Source organism: Barbus barbus (genome assembly GCF_936440315.1).
Source record: "Barbus barbus genome assembly, chromosome: 14".
NCBI classification, from domain to species: domain Eukaryota; kingdom Metazoa; phylum Chordata; class Actinopteri; order Cypriniformes; family Cyprinidae; genus Barbus; species Barbus barbus.
In genome coordinates, this window is record NC_136742.1 from 21,128,298 (window position 1) to 21,145,819 (window position 17,522).

Sequence of the window (17,522 nt, forward strand, 5' to 3'; positions counted from 1 at the left end):
CAATCAGTCTGTGCTATTGAATCATCTCCTGGCTAAAATCGTTCAAGTCTCAGGTTTTAGACCCTGCTTTTTGTCAAAAGCCTTGATTTTTACCTGTTAGAAGGAAAGTTAACAGTCAAATAGAGCAATAAATGCAGAACAAGTAAGCGTGAGACCATGAGTAGAAGTCAGACAGAGGGGCAAAAAAGAGGGTTTTTTTTTTTCTTCTCTTTCTCTGTCTCTGTGGTGAAGTGGTATTTACTTATAGATAATTAGGCCTTCATGCATCTGTTGCTGGCCATCATATATCAACCACAACACAGGCCCACTGAGAGAGACTACAAGGCAGGAAGATGGGACATCAGGGAGACAGTGGAACAAAAAGTGGATCACAGAGAAAGAAACATGGAGACACAAGGGGGGTCATGAAAGGGAGCAAGGCTCAACAATAAGGATTTTTTTATGGGCCATTAGTTCTGATATGTACTTGCCTTGCCTACGTATATTTTCAGAGGCCTCAGAACAAAAAAGAAAGTCTTATGATGATTATTTAATTTTATTTAATTTCAGAATTATTTTATCATCAGTTTAGCAATAGCAATGAGTGAAACAAGGCAAGTGACTCTCACAGTGGCTCTGGGCCATCAGACCATCCCTGCTTTTGAGCCCTGAGTAGGTATTCCAGTATACAAGTTACACTCCTCAATCACCCCACAGTATTTGAGAGGCTTTCACAACTCGATGTAGTACAGTTTGAAAAGAACTCCATAAGAAAGGTAGTGAAAAAGGGGGGGAGGAGCAGGACTAAATTACGCCCATCCTTATTTTGCCTCTTAAAACAACAGATTACGTATTGCATTATGTTGATGGAAATCCTGTGACTTTCCTGAATTTTTTTTGAAAGGTCATCTGTCATCTGATGATCTATAAATGAACAGAAAAGGACCAGAATTGATGCTGTGCGGATTTGTGCTGACATGCACACAGCTTATCTGCTGGTAATGTGATCAGTGTTTGTTGTCTGCAAGGGCACCTCTCGGGCCACCACAGTAGGCGCTACTGTATGTAAACATATGCATGCATGCACTCACACTACTGTAGAAACGTTCAAAGAACCCATCAAATCTAAATTGCAGTTTGTGGTTTTTAGCCTATGTCTGTATTTAGAAATATGCAACAGGTAGCCAAAAAGTTCATATTTTTGGTTAAATCTGTTTTAGAGTTTATGTATGACATATATAATAAAAAATTATACACAATTTCGGTCTAAATAAATCTATATTTTCAAACGTTTTAAGGCTGTGTTTTTATGAATTTTAAGACTTGAAATGTATTTTCTTTCCCCTTGAAGTATGTTTGACTAAACAATACTGTGCGTATACATTGACTAATGCCTTCTGCATGTCACATTCCAACTATTGTCCCATTGACAAAACAAGAGAACAAGATCACACCTCAAGTGTGCAGAACCTCATAGGGTCAGGGTGAAAGGGTGAGAGGAGGAAGGTGAAAATTAATAGATAAGTAAAAATTCTGCCTCGCCTTAAAATAAAGATTCGTTTTCTCTCTCTCTCTCTCTCTCTCTCTCTCTCTCTCTCTCTCTCTCTCTCTCTCTCTCTCTCTTTCTCTCTCTACACCACAGACCTCATGTTTTTTTTTCATCTGGTACAAAACATGTTTTTCAGCAGGAAACCTTTACAGACAGTGCATCCATTCATACTCTGACACCCGTGTGTGTGTGTGTGTGTGTGTGTGCACATTTGTAATCATTGCATAAGAAAAATCAAATGTTCTTTTATAATCTCTGTGCATTGTTGCGTTCAATAATAAATCTCGTTATCTAAATTTTCAGGTAAATAATATTATATAATGTTATTGCCCTATTACAGAAAAAAAGAGTACCAGACAAGCCCTACTTCTCCAAACTAATCCAAGCCATTTAGGTTATCAACAGGAAATTAAGTTGTTTTTTCTCTCTTTCTTTTCCAACCTTTCTTCAGTCGTTCTCTTTAGATGACTTTTCAACTAGTTTTCTTTTTTTAAGTTTTCTTCCTCTCACTGGAATTGCTGCTGCATGTTTTTGGTCAAAATGCTTGATTTAGAATTTTAGCTTTAATTTGAAGTACCCATGAGCCTTTGGGGTGTTAGCTGTTGGGCACGTCATGTAGTCACAGGTGTTTGCCGTCTTAGTTGTCCTTCAAATGGATAGCTGCACTTGTTTAAAGTATTATGCTAGAGTGTGTGTGTGTGTGTGTGTTGTTCATTGACCATGGTCGTTGCTCATTGTGAAGAGAAGTATGGCCCTTGTAACGGGGGGTTTGTATTGTGTGAGTATTTCCTCTGAGAATCCCATAGGACAGTCATGCCTCCCTAGACAGTGCGGGACTGCGGACAGTCTGGTTGCTTGAGCTCGACATAAAGGTTATGAATAGAGCAATGACTGTTTCATGCTATTATTTCTATTCCTCAAGCTCTGGAGGAGACATTTGTGAGGATAAAGATTTTGAAATCCAAACACAGCCCTTCATGATGGGCATATTTATTGACTTGCTAGTTTTTCTTGTCTTTATCTGCACATCTTATCTGTTGTTTTTAGAGGTCCAATCACCTAAGCTTTTGTATGATACTAGTGTTTGCTCTGATTTTCTTGATCTTTTTTCTTCTGCATTTTCTGCTCTAAACCTCTTTGGCTCTCATTTAAATTGCAGATACATACCAACTTGCTGTAATGAGCGTATTTACACTGTTCAAAGGCTGTATCATTTTTGAAAGATATTAATACTTTATTAAAATGCATTAAATTGATCAAAATTGACAGTAAGGATGTTTATAATGTTACAGGTGATTTCTATTTAAAATAAACAATGTTCTTTTGAACTTTCTATTTATCCAAGAATCCTGATTATAAAGTATCATGGTGTCCACAATATTTTTGTGGACACCATGACCATAATCACAGAACCTTTTTCAACAAATAATAAGAAATGTTTCTTGAGCAACAAATCAGCATATTAGAATGATTTCTGAAGGATTATATGACACTGAAGACTGGAATAATGGCTGCTAAAAATTCAGCTTTGCCATCATAGGAATAAATTACATTTAAAAATGTCATTTTAAATTGCAGTAAAATTAACTATTTTTGATCAAAAATATAAATCTTAGCAGCCCTAAACTTTCGAATAGTGTACATTTTCACGAATCCTAATATTCCTGATAACCTTTCTCATAATTTTCCCGCCAAATCAAGTTATAAGAATTTTGTAGCAAAAATATGTTCTACCATTGTATTTCATCAAGTTACACCCATAGGTGGCGCTATAAATGCAAGAAAAAGTAATGAATAGAAGCGATTTTCATGGCATTTAGTGTGTGTGTGTGTGTGTGTGTGTGTATGTATGTATATTTGTTTCTCTTCTTTTTCATTCTACCTAAACCCTGATGATTGATGAGTCTATAATAATTTTATGATTTTCATCTTTGCTTTTCACACTTAAAATTCATGAGCCAGGCTAGTTTGAATGTGTATTTTCCACTGCTGCTACTTGTTTGCTTCCATGGCAGTTTGTTACGGTTAGATTTGCTTCCTCACAGATTCTATCTTCTGTAGAGGTGCTGTGTTTGTATATAGTTTAATTTGGTCGTTGCTTGACAAGTCTAGTCTTTCCTGCTGCTGACCATATGGCTCCTCTAAAATGTGCTCCCTAACAGACGGCCATGTGTATGAAGCAAAGTATTCATGAAGGGGAGCAGGACATCATTTGTTCTCATTATATTTATTGTGAAAGCATGTTCAGAACCAAGTTTACCACTTCTCTGGCATTCAGAGTTTTGGCACATGTCTACCCCATACGTCCTCTTCAGTATGACCAGCATACTGGTTCAATGCAGTTACAGTTAATTTGAATCATTTATAGTAATTTCCTGACATGTTGTTCAGTTTATGAGTCTGTCGATGATTTATCATGCTGCTTTCCCCCCTCTTTCTCTGTCTCAGTTTTGCAACATGTTATTCAGTCAGCGAGGCTAGTCTGCAGAACCTGTTTCTCCTCTTCTTTCGTATGGAAGGATAAGAAAGAATGAGTCGGGAGGGGGTAGTGTGGGTGTTTAGGGGGAATTTTTGGCACAGTTCCTCATTTTGTCTTCATAAATAACCATTTTCCTTACCTCCTTCTCTCTTTTCAAGCTCATAGCAGTAGAACAACAGTTATTTTGCTGTACTTAAAAAGAAGTGGTTTCGAAAGCATTGGCTAGATTATTTGAGTAAGTGTGTCTGTGCAAAAAGTAGCTATCATCGTATCATTCTGTCAAACATGACTTTTAGTAAAGATGTTCCTTCTCTTTCTAAATATGAGATGTCAGATATGAGGTTGTCTAGTTTATCTAGGTTTTTTTTTTTTTCAAAGGAGTAATTATTTTAATTAGTGATTTAAATGATATATGTATTATTGGTTTATTTACTTTTTTATTTAACTATATATCAATTATTTTAATGTTATGGTAGATAACCAATAAATGCCAGATATTAAAACACTATTTTGTCTAAATTATTATATATATATTATAATTTAGACAAATTAGTGTTTATTATATATATATGATAATGTGCAGTATGACAAATGTATTTTAGCTAAAGGTTTGCATTGGGTCCATAATTAATTAACTACTCAGCAAACAGTGTTGCACAGGTGAGCATGTTTGGGTGGAGTCTCTAGAACATATAGGATAATTTAAAAAAGCACACATTATAAGCAAAGCTTGTGAACCTGCTTACCCTAACATGTTGATATATGTACACAAGTGACTGACTTATAAGTTCTGGCTAGTATGTATGTTTGTGCACGTGCACAATTTCAATGAAAATGTGCTCAAACTGCACCGTGTTCTGAAGATCTTGCAGGTTTTCTGTGTCATTCTGTGTCAATTCTAAAATTGTGACATGATATACTGTATAGAGGTAGAGAGAGAGAGAGAGAGATGTTTATTTGTGTTATCTAGTGTAAAGCTTTCCACCTGAATGCATTAAACAGATCCTAATTACATTACTTCTCAAGAAAGTGTCGTGTGCAGAGGTTTTTAGTGCTTGTAAATTATTTCCTTTTTTCAAGGAGGGACATTTCTACAGCTGGGGAGGGGAAATCAAGAGGTATACAGTCTCTGCTGGTCTTTCATAAACAATAAAATATTAAGTGGTTTCATACTGACTGTGGCATGGCCTGAGGCCCAGGCCTAGGTGGTTTTGTTTGGCCGTCAGGTTGTGCTTGGGCCTCATCTGATATTGATGAAGAAAGAGGACACGCAGAGTGAAATTAGTTCACCGGAGCTTTCTAATAGGAGCTTATGATGCTGCAATATTGTTCGGGCTGTTAATGCGTTTCCTCTTCACTATTGCAAGCAAACAGTTCCTATGAATTTCAGATCTATATCAATCTAAATCAATGGCTGTATTCCAAATCTGACATACATGGGCAGCTGCCTTCTATTCTGAGGCAGCATTCTAACTGAAATGGAACCTGATTTGGAACATTCTACATGGACTTTTACTTAAATGGATAGTTCACCCAAAAATAAAAAAATTTAAAATAAAAAGTCTTTTTTTTTTCTTTCACTCTCATGTCATTCCAAACCTGTATGAATTACTTTCCTCTGCAGAACACAAAAAATGATATTTTGAAGAATGTTACATATGGTTTAGTGGTCATGTCATTCCAAACCTGTATGACTTACTTTCCTCTGCAGAACACAAAAAAATTATATTTTGAAGAATGTTGGTAACAAAATAGTTTTGGTGACCATTTACTTAAAAAACAAAAAAAACACTTAGAATGACATGATGGCGAGCAAATTATAACAGAATATTCCTTTTATGTTTAATATGCATACATGGCACACAAATATTTGACATAAAATAGTCCTATTTATTGATTCCTATTAAGACAAATCTACTATTTTACTAGATGTATTTATACTTTTTTGTATTGAATGAAATGAAAGACAAGGAAGGTTATTTACTCTACCATTAAGATATTTTGAAATTGTTTTCATTTAATGTTCTTGGGATTTTATAGGTAACATTCTTGTATAAGAAGAATGCTCCAGGTGTATGTTCACTACTGTGTACACACTTGGATGGGTTAAATGGGTCACACACCACTTCCCTTTCCCTTTAATGGAAGGTCAGTGTATTTATGGAAAGTATTTATTTATTTAGTCATTTAGCAGACGCTTTTATCCAAAGCGACTTACAAATGAGGACATAAGAAGCAATCAAAACCAACAAAAGAGCAACAACGTGCAAGTGCTAGTACAAGTCTCGGTTAGCCCAACGTAGTACAGATTAAATTATTTTTTTTTTTTAAATAAAAAGACATATAGATAAAATAAAATTAGAATAGAGAGTATAATAATAAGAGTATAATATTTACATCATAACAGTATTCATAAGAGTAGTAATCGCTCGGATTAATATTTATTAGCATATGTCACCAGTTTATCCTGTCATTCCCATATCTGCTGCCCTGCCCCCAGTGGATTGAATATGTCATGTTTAGAGTCCCTATCCTCAGGTTTGATGTTGTATGATAGATGCTGAATCAACCGTAGTTCAATGACACCATTATTGTTTTGTTCCAAGACTGGTTAAATAAGATGTCATAGGTCAGGCAGATCAGGCAGGCATTCAAAAGATCATGATGCTAGCTCTCCATGGCTGTGAACTGTGGATGAAAAGAAAGGTGATCAAAAAATAAATCTGAAATTACTTATTTATTTTTGTTTTGAGGAAGTGTTCTCTTGTCTTATTGAGGAAGTGTTGTTTTGTTTAGCCTGTGGCACCACTGCTAGACATAATCAAGCAATGCTTATTTCCAGGGGATGAAAATGACTCACCATATAGTGGACCTATTTAATTAAACATAATTACATGACAGTTCAATCAAGGGCTCATGCAGGCAAACTTTCAGTAAACCACACATCTTTATCAGTCATGACCCTTTATCAGTCATGATATGTATTGATCATCGCTGTTATAAAGCAAAGTCTGCTTATGTTTCACATCAGATGATAAGGGACAGTTATTAATTCTTTAGCACTGTTTTGTATTGAGCTGAAGAAGAGGTTCTTGCTTTTATTTACAATATGTTAGAAATATACATATTAGATTGTGTGTGTGTGCGCTATACTCCTTGTATTTTAACAGCTGTGAATACTCCCCATTAAGATAACATCCATGGGAACTTTGGCTTCCTCACGTGCAAAACAAGCAGCAGATCTGCAGCTATACAGCAAGAGAGGGAGAACGAGACATAGAATAGAGAGACACTGGCCCTAAAAACAGAATTTGGACACTTAAGCCAAAGTTTAAAATGTCTGAATGTCATTGTTTTAAATAAAGAAATGTCATACTAAATTGGATTTGTTGGAAATAAATATACCACAAGCACACTTTTCATGTATAATATTTCACAAAAAGAGGTTTGTTAAAGCTGTAGTTCGTAAGTTTTGCCTCTTTGTCGCCATCTCTGTTTGAAAACCTGGAATTGCAGTTACTTGAGGAATTGTCTTCCGTGTGTGGGATGTGCTCTGGCACGGCTCTAGCGCGGATGAATTTAATGTTCTGAGGTGAATGTGTTGCTGTTAATCACCGCACCGGTGTGGATGTTTACTGTAATTCGCAATCACAGATTCTAGCCTACGTCTTGGAATATATGACCCAAATAAGAATATTTACCGTATATTGCCATCTGAACAAGTTAGTAACAAGTCTCCCACATTTGCTCTGACCAACTGAGGTAAAAAGCATCACAATAAATCGCACCACCAATGATGATTAAATCTAACGATCGGTTAGCTCATATCACATCAAACCGTGCAAATCATTATTATTGTTATACTTTATTCTCAAATTATTAATGTTAACAACATCAGCATTGCGTGAATATGAGTAGACTATAGTGTGTATTAACGTGTAGATTTCAATTTCTGTGCAGTCTAATCTCTAATTGTCATGCCATTCGATTTTCATATTAAGAAATTCTTCTAACCCAAAAAGCAAATAATGCTCCCTTCCAACTGGTTTTCTTTAAAGGGGTCATATAATGCCCAAGTTGATATTATTCTTTAAGGTCTTAATGAAAAGTCTGTAGCATAGTTTGGTTAAAATGTTTCATTGTTAGTGTAAAAACATCTTTTTTACTGTGTCAAAAACAGCTCTTGTCAGAGCAAGCGGTATTGTGTCATTCTCCTTTAAATGTTAATGAGCTCTGCTGACTCCGGCCCTCTCTTCCGAGCCGCTCTCTGAGGGATTGTTTACTTTAGCGACATTCATTGTGAAACTTGCTAATTAGCTCATTATTAGGAAAGGCGATTTGCTAAGATTCATTTAAAAAAACCTCATACTCACTTTTTCTGGAAGTGAAGCTGGATCACGAATGATTCACGCGAACATAGACGCATTTAGGTAGATCGAGGGCGCATTCCCTTCAGATCCACACGTAATCCTCTAAAGCTACTCAGATGACGGGAGTAAATGACTACTGCTATGTTTATTATTACATCCAGCATACATCTGCTCCGGCGGTGAAACAACTGATGACAGCTCACTCAGGGCGGGTCTGAGGTAAGACACCAGTGCAGTCTGAGCTAAAACTCTACTGTCAATCAACAATCGGGGGCGGGGCCTCTGTCCGTGTGACGTCACATGGACAGATGGCTCGATTTGAGAAAGGGGTAAAGATTTTAGTAGATTAAAAAAAAAAAACACTGGGTGGATTTTTATCATTATAGGGTGGTTGTGTAAAACAACTTGTAAAAGTGCATGTATATATGGTCATTATATGACCCCTTTAAAATACAAATCTTGTGTAAACTCAGGCTATCTGTAATGAGAAGCACATTTAAAACTGGAATATAATTTAATTTAATTCACATGTGTTTCATAAACATATAATCCTTAATGGATTACAATCCGCCATCAAAATGATGCATTTAATTGTTCTAGCTGCTGTGAGAAAAGGCTAAACGATGTGCCACCTGCAGGATCCTCACATGCGATAGCCAAGTAGCCGGGAAATTCTTTGTTTACAGATGTGACGTAATGACGCAGTGCCGTGCTCGAATTTCCCTACCCGTACCACTCAAATTAGAAAACATTTTTATAAGCTAACCGTTGTGAATCGGGCTAAAGTAAGGCGATAGTTTTGAACACTGGCTGGTTACGTACTTTCTCAAATATTGATTTTGGATCATTTTTAACCCAAAAAAGTTACGACTGTAGCTTTAAGTTTAAAATCAGAAAACAATGGATATATTGTTCAAAATAATAGCATCTGGACACTTTATTATCTGGGTGCGACACTGTCTGCATGACTACACGTGATTACTCAGCAAAAACAGCTGTGTGAACCTAAGGTGAACTCACTTTTAACATCCACTTAAAATTACCTTGATTCCAACTGAAAATAATTACAGTAGTGACTAGAAGAAGTAAAGTTAGCTCTGAGAAAATACTTTCTTCATTTGTTTGCAGATAACACATTTGATCTGTCTTTTTGACTCCAGACATTTTAAGGGCCACTGTGTATAAGTTGTGTTTGTGAGAGTGTGTACTGTTAAAATTTTTGGGTCTGTAAGATTTTAAATATTTTTAGAAAGAAGTCTGTTATGTTTATAAAGGTTTCATTTATTTGATTATTGAGTAAAATAAAAGCTATAAAACAAAAAAATTAAAATATATTTTAAAATGTAATCTATTCCTGTGATTGCGAAGCTGAATTTTCAGCAACTGTTACAGTCTTCAGTGTCACGTGATCCTTTAGAAATCATAATATGCTGATTTGGTGCTCAAGAAACATTTCTCAACTGAGAAGCACAATATAATGGCCAAATATATCCATCTGACTGAATTCAAACACATATTGTTATAGCTCCTATCATTGAACTTTTGGCTGGTAGAAGCAATCCTTATTGTTGAGTCCTGAGTGAATGCATATGCGTACTAACATGCTGTGTAGTTTGTTCTTTGGGAGTGCCATTTCCTCTGACTGTCTGGATGTGTATGTGTGTTTGTAGTGTACATTTCTATCGGTGTTCCTAGCGGACCGCACCTCTTTCAGGAAGACAGATGCTAGACTGAGTTGCTCCAATCAGTCTGGTTCTCAGAATTCCCAAGCTGAATCCAAGTACTAGACTGAGAGAGGAGCATGGGAAGTTGGGTGGGAGAAATGACCAGTGACATAGAGGATATAAGGATGAAAGAGCAAGAAGAAAGGTGGATCTGATTATGGAGGAAAGCACTATTGAATGGATATATGTTTAGTGTCATGAAAAGAGCTATTGAGCCTAAGCACAGTCTACAGTCATTGAACTCTCATTGTAATGCAACAACTCCACTGGCCTCAGCCCACGCTCAGAAGATATAGAAAAAAGGCTCAAATTAACACTGAAAAGACCAGTAAATAAAATGCTACTTGCAAGTTTTTGATAACTTCAAATTAATTAATTAATTATTAAGTTAAACTATGAGAATGAGAATTTGACACTTATTGATTTAACCAATGCAAATAATTCAAGTCAAAGTTCCGCATTTTCCAAAGGCTTTTACCTCAGTGTGGAATATTCTTGCATTATCCATTGCAAATATATTATGATCATGTTTTGTCGGCTTTATGTTTTTATGACAGGTGCTGTTTTACTGTTAGACAACTTGTTTATGATGTTTTTGATGTCACAGTAATCTGCACATTTTCATATTAATATGCAAGAAACACAAATTTAAATAATCCTATATAATTTTATTTTCTCACCATTGTATATTTTGGACCCTGCGTACAAATAACTGACCCAGTGAGCCCATGCTATGTTAGTCTAAAATAATTTGTCCAGCAAATTAGAATGGCAGTGAATTATTAAAGCAACATTTTTTAATGCTATTCCTTAAGACATTTTATCTTTCTTTTTGCAGTTCTTACTGGTCAAACATTGGATACTTGCATTGATCTATTTAACAATGGGGACATGTTCGGGCAGGTCACGACTGCGTCAATGGTACATGCATTTAAACGAAAAGACCTTTTGCACAATTAAATATTGACTTTAAAAGGATCTTTGTTTAACACAAACAGAATAAGACTTTAATCAGTGTCAGAATGAATCAGACAAATTGCAAAAACAATAAATGAGGATTGTGGGTTACTGAAAGCATGTCTTTCCCTTCTTTTATTATTATTTTTTACATTGTGCTTATTGTCACACCATATGGTCTAAAGTTCAAGGCTGCAAAGACTTTAGTCAGCTTGCAACACTTTTGCATACAGAGCAGCAGATACATTTGGCCATAAAAACATATCACTCCTAATCATCGAATAGACTGAGAAACAACTTCATTTCAAAGTTAGACTACTTTTTTCTTTCAAAGGCACTACGGTGGGGGGTGAAAAAAACAGATTGGACCCTGAAACTGTTGTTCTGCTCTCTGATTGGCTGACTACTGTTGCTAGGCTTATGTCTTTTGTGTTTTTTTCGCTCTTTCTTCCCCCGTTCTCTGATAGGTCAGGATGAAACTGGTTCAGACGAGGGCTGCGTCAGGCAACTTTTCTGCCACTTGTTGAACATCCGAAGGCTTGTGGTTTTAGCGTGGCTGCTCGTTCAGTACAAGAAAAACAACAGTGCAGAGACATACATTCACACAGAGAGGCACTTCTACAAACACACCCTGTTACTCAGAAAGTGTTCACACATAATTCACTGGCAGAAAGTTATGAACAGAGCCAGAGTTATTGGCAGATGTTGGCTATTTTTCTCACAGTGAAGAAAATGCGGAAATAAAATCAGTTAAATTATAATTTCCTTGTTTAACATGTTTTACTGGTACAAAAAAAATTAATTTGATCGTTTGTATATTTTTCTAATAAGTATATCAGATGCATATGTCTGGACATGTTCCTCTTGTGTGATGTTTAAATGACTTCATTAATACACTGGAAAAATAACCTTAAAATGGATTTAAAAGCAAGATTTATGCATATCATTTTGAAAGCTTTTATTATTAGTTATTTTAGGTTCGTTTTCACATGTGAATGGAGTATTTCCACATGTTTTGTGGTCTATTTCCATAGATATAACCAACTGAGCAGCTGAGCCCAATGTTATGATACGGTGTGGGTACAGTAAAGCCTGAAGTTTGTTCTCAGATAATAGTTATGGCTCTTTTAATAAAGAGAGGAAAGGGAGCCATGGGGGAGGTGGGCGCAAGCAAACGCTGACCATTCTCTTCTGTAGGTTTGCTGAGCCATAGGGCTCAGTGGGCCTGGTTAATCACCCCCCTATCACCAGAGAGAGTGCTGACTCCTGCTCTGGTCTGTTTACACCCCCTCAGACCCCCGATGTAGGACGGTCCCTTCAGACACAATGAACATGCTGAATAGCTACTCTTCATCTCGTGAGCGATGCCAAATCCACACGCTTTGACAGCCTTCTGCTCGTACACAGGACTTTAATTAATGTTTGCTAGGCTTTATTACTCCACAACATATTCTACAATAGTGCATTTCTACATATAGAGGGAAATATAAGACATTATGCTTAATGCATTATGCTTTAGTTGTGAATCATTCAATATGTTGGTAAGATTGAAGCTCAGCTGTATGAACAAAATTCTAAAGTGCATTGCATCATCTTGACAAATTACTTTTTCTTAGTTTAGTCATTTGAAAACCAAGGCACCTGTAGAAGGGTTTTTTTTTTCTACTTTTTTTCTAGAAAATCAATCTCTGAGCCAAAAGCGTCACTTTATCTATTAGGTGCCTTGACTTGTGCCCTGTGGGGCATATAAAGCTGACTGCAGGAATTGATCTTGGCTTGTTTTTCACTGTAGTCCATGCCGTCATCCTCATTCATGTTGCGGGGCTTGTTTACTGCAGTTTGCATTTGCTCAAGGAAAAACATCCCCTCCCACTTGCTTGGGCTACTTAAATCTGTCCCTTTCACCTGGCAGTTGGAACGGCAGGAGGTAGCAATATCATACAGACTAGACAAATCATGATTATGTAAATAGGTTTATTGGAAGACCGAGTTTAAAGTATGTTAAGTATTAACCAACATTAGAGCGCTTTTCCAGTCATACATCTAAATGTTTATTTCACACACACACAAAAATGAAATTCTGTCGTTTGCTTTCATTCATGTTGTTCCAAGCCTGACTTTCTTGTGTGAAACACAAAAGGAAATGTTAGGCAGAATGTGAGACGGTCCCCATTAAGTTTCATTGCATCTTTAATTCCAATAAAGTGCTATCGTTCTTCCTAAAATGTTCTTTTCCCTAATGAAAGGGTTTGCAACGACGTTAGGGTGTATAAATGATGACAGAATTTTCTTTTTTGCGTGAACTACCGTTTTAAGTCGCCTGTAGGCACAAGTCTCTTTTAACCCCGCCTCTTTGGCTTTGATTGGACAACGTAGGATGTTTTCGCTACGCGATTGGCTACTGGGCTTGTCAGTCATATTTACAGCCTGTTATTTACCACAAGAGGGCTAGGAAAGACTGGGTATTCTGCTCTGGAGCGTCAACAGCTGATATGAACGGGTAGCGTAACCAAATGCCTCAAGGAACAACGGGAACTAAAACAAATACAGGATAGTCGCTCTAATTTTTTATTTAGAAGCAGAAAAGCCCAATATGAGGCACGCATCGGCATCTAATGAAACTATGGAAAACTCCTCTCTCACCATGACAGACTTGTTCAAAATTTGCACACAATGCGAGCGGCTTAGTAAAAAGGTAAGAAAGCGAATAAGAGGTTGACATCGAGTTTATCTAACGACAGATGTGCTTTTAGTTAACCTGTTTTGTTAGTCTACTTTTTTCATTGATTTGAAGTATTGTCCGTTTATTGAGTCCGTTTGCTGCAGTGCAGTCAGGTCTTTGTACTTGCATCATGAACACTGCTGGCTTGGTCTTCTTTCATCGGATCAATAGACACTCGTCTTTTATAGTGACTGACAGTATTAAAGTCAGTGTCACATTGTCTAAACGCTGTTTTGATTTGTTTTTTATCCAAGCAACGCACTAAAATCATGTATGCAAGATTGCCATTGTGTGGTATGTTGCTGCAAGGGGACAGATTGAATTGCTCATGGAGTCAAGTTTAATGGCATTAAATAATGTGTTTTTAAAGTTTTGCTTGTATATTCCTGTCTGAGTCAGCTATTTTGGCATGATTATGCCACTGGTATATTGCTAACTCGGACAACCTTTTTGTTCATAGTGAATCTAGGTAGTTTTGAGTCATTCTCTTTGTGTCTCTTTGAGTCATTGTCTTTGACAGCTTCTATAGTATCAATAACAGATGAATGATGCTCAAGGTCTGACTGTTGCTACTGATTGTATTATGTAATGTTATTTATTATGAAGAATTTATTTTCTAGTCCATGCCAGAGAAAATTCTTGAACCAGCCATTGATATTTGAGCTGAGGAAGGATGTTGTTTTTAAGAGCTCTCAGTCTGATGCCAGGATTTCTTAGATATAATAGTCGTAGTTTCAAGCCAAGTGCTTCTCTCGGGTTTTGATATTTACGTCGATCATGTAATCATGTTATTGGTGTTGATCTTTTTAGGATGTGGGAGTGCGAATCCCCAGACCGGTGGGAAATGGACCAAGTAGATTCATACCAGAGAAAGAGGTTAGTTTTAACATCAACCCTGCTGGATTTAAAGTTGGCACAAATCTCACTCCAAACATTTTAATCAATAAATTGCACCCCTCCCCCCTTTTTGGCATTAACAGCATTTATCATCACAGTCTAGTGAAACTATTTTAACAGTACTGAATTCCCCAGGTTTACCTCATCTTTATTCCCCTTTTGTCCCAGATACTTCAAGTCAGTAAATTGGATGAAAGAATACAGACGATTTTTGAGGACGCCTTTGCAGTGCTCGGTCGCCTTGACAACATCTCCTTAGTGATGGGGTTCCATCCTCAGTATCTGGAGAGCTTTCTTAAGACACAGCATTACCTGCTTCAGATGGACGGTCCATTGTCTCTGCACTGCAGACATTACATAGGGATAATGGTGAGATTGCAGGCTGTTTTTGTATGCAACTCAAAAATTTAATTGATAGATTTTTCTAAATGTGTATGTGTCTTCAACAGGCTGCTGCCAGGCACCAGTGCACGTATCTGGTCAACCTGCACGTGAATGATTTCCTGCAGGTCGGAGGTGATCCCAAGTGGTTGAATGGTCTGGAAGAAGCCCCACAGAAGCTGCAGGCTCTTGGGGAGCTCAATAAGATCCTGGCCCATCGCCCCTGGCTGCTCACCAAAGAACACATTGAGGTATGACTTCAACCTCACAGTCACACATGGATACTCGCCTACAGCTTTTACGCAACTCTAACAAGAGCAATTAAGCTTTATAATGCTGTCAGTGACAACTATTAGGAATTAGGTCAGTCTGGTTTCAGTAGATATGAATTTTATTAGTTGTAATGGAGTTATAATAATATGTGCCTTTTACATGGCGCTGTGGGGGTTTTTTTTTTGGCAAATCTGATCATTTATTTAAAAGTACATACAGTGATTTGAATGATCCTATTCTATGATAAGTATGAATTGAATTAAAAGTATGTTAATTTATATAAAGCATGTGGATTAAATTCCATAAACTAAAAGCATGTTAATTTCTGAATAAATATTCATTTGGATATTATGAAAAATTATGTAAAAAATGTCCGGTAGAAACATCTGTCCTAATATCATAATTAAAAAGGGAAAAAAATCTCATTAAAAGATTGAAATTCTTGAAAAGAAAGTTGTATTTAATAGTTTGGTGTAATATTCCTTTGGAGAAAAAAAAATGCTTTTTAATATTTATATATATATATAATATTTGTCAAGTGTTATAATGTGTGATTTCCCCCTAATATTCTGATATTTATGAATGAATAATTCATAATATTTGTAAAGAGAAGTCCTTTAAAACAGTAAATAAGTTGCATTCCCTGTGTATGAAAAACATGCTATTACTTTTTACTTGATGGTTACATCATGAGTCATTAAACTGAAACTTTTCTTGAAAAACCACCTAAACCAAAACAAATATCTAGAGTACATTTCTAAGAATTCAATTTTTCAAATCTTTTTCCTTCTCTTTGTTGTGGACACTGTTACATTTCATTGAACCTTTATAATTTAGTATTTTTTTTGCAACAGCGTCTACTGAAGGCAGAGGAGCACAGCTGGTCGCTGGCCGAGCTGATCCATGTTGTGGTGCTACTCACACTCTATCACTCTCTGGCCTCCTTCACGTTTGGTTGCGGCATCAACCCTGACATCCACACGGATGGAGGACATTCGTTCAGGCCGCCCTCGCTCAGCGGTTACTGCGTTTGTGACATTGCCAATGGCAACGGTACCCTGGAGGAGATGTTTGGGAACCAGCAGGTGAGACAAAGGGAAATGTATTCAAAGAAGATTTTTCTAATATTTGCTAGTCCTCCATCCAGTGGTCCTGAAAAGAGATCTGTGGAATGCATGGAGTGCAAGGTTCAAATTCCTAACTATAGAGTGAACATAAACTTGTGATGACCTAGATTCCTATATGCGTGTGTTTAGGTGTCTGAGTTGTCTGGTGAGGTGGAAGTGCTGATGGAGAAGATGAAGCAGCTCCAGGAATGTCATGACGAAGAGGAAGCCAGTCAGGAGGAAATGGCCACTCGTTTTGAGAGGGAGAAGACCGAGAGCATGCTGGTGGTCACCTCAGGTAAGTGGATTTTTTTTCAGGTTTGTTTCAAACAACAATTCCAGGATGACTTGTATTAAAACAACATGTTTGGTCAACAGAGGATGAGGAGTGTGTACCATCCAGAGATGTTTCAAGACACTTCGAAGACCCTAGTTATGGCTACAAGGACTTTTACAGAAGAGAACATGTACCCACCCTCAGAGTGCAGGTGAGAAGAAAGTCACATTGTCTTGCTTGTTGCCATTGGTAGTCAAAAGAAAATGGAGGACTACAATAACAAAAAATATTATATTTTCTGCCCTTGACAGGACTATAGTTGGGAAGATCATGGCTTCTCACTTGTGAATCGGCTGTATCCAGATTTTGGACAGCTTCTGGATGAAAAGTTCCAGATCGCATACAATCTGACGTACAACACAATGGCGACACACCAGGATGTGGACACTTCCATGCTTCGTCGAGCCATCTGGAACTACATCCACTGCATGTTCGGGATTCGGTAAGTCTCTCCACTTTTATTTAGATTTCTTTAGACATTATTTAGATATTAGCTGTTATTGTTATTTTATTTGTATTTAGTTATTTAAATCATGTTGCTGAGGTATCTTTCTTTCTCTGTCTATTACACGACAGGTACGATGATTATGATTATGGAGAAATTAACCAACTGCTAGACCGCAGTTTTAAAGTCTACATCAAAACTATGGTGCGCACTCCAGAGAAGATCACCAAGAGGATGTACGACAGCTTCTGGAGGCAGTTCCAGCACTCTGAGAAAGTAAGAAGCACTTCAGACCAAAACAAA

The 17,522-nt window shown here is 36.9% G+C and overlaps 2 protein-coding genes across 3 annotated transcripts in view; one reads left to right on the forward strand and one right to left on the reverse strand.

Annotated features, from left to right (window-relative positions):
* Positions 1–17,522, reverse strand: part of LOC306879751 (enhancer of rudimentary homolog) — a 1,222,178-nt gene that overhangs the window by 478,021 nt on the left and 726,635 nt on the right. The gene's annotated exons all lie outside the window — the stretch shown is intronic.
* Positions 1–17,522, forward strand: part of LOC306880091 (sestrin-1-like) — a 52,720-nt gene that overhangs the window by 32,625 nt on the left and 2,573 nt on the right. Inside the window, exons 1-9 of one of the 2 annotated variants that reach the window (XM_079433387.1) lie at positions 13,495–13,753; positions 14,591–14,656; positions 14,846–15,046; positions 15,127–15,309; positions 16,186–16,416; positions 16,588–16,735; positions 16,816–16,925; positions 17,026–17,216; positions 17,351–17,495. In XM_079433387.1, the coding sequence (XP_079289513.1) occupies positions 13,652–13,753; positions 14,591–14,656; positions 14,846–15,046; positions 15,127–15,309; positions 16,186–16,416; positions 16,588–16,735; positions 16,816–16,925; positions 17,026–17,216; positions 17,351–17,495 (1,377 nt within the window). In that variant the 5' untranslated portion in view covers positions 13,495–13,651. Of the gene's footprint in view, positions 1–13,494; positions 13,754–14,590; positions 14,657–14,845; positions 15,047–15,126; positions 15,310–16,185; positions 16,417–16,587; positions 16,736–16,815; positions 16,926–17,025; positions 17,217–17,350; positions 17,496–17,522 lie in introns of those variants that run through there. The other variant, XM_079433386.1, reaches the window with a different exon arrangement.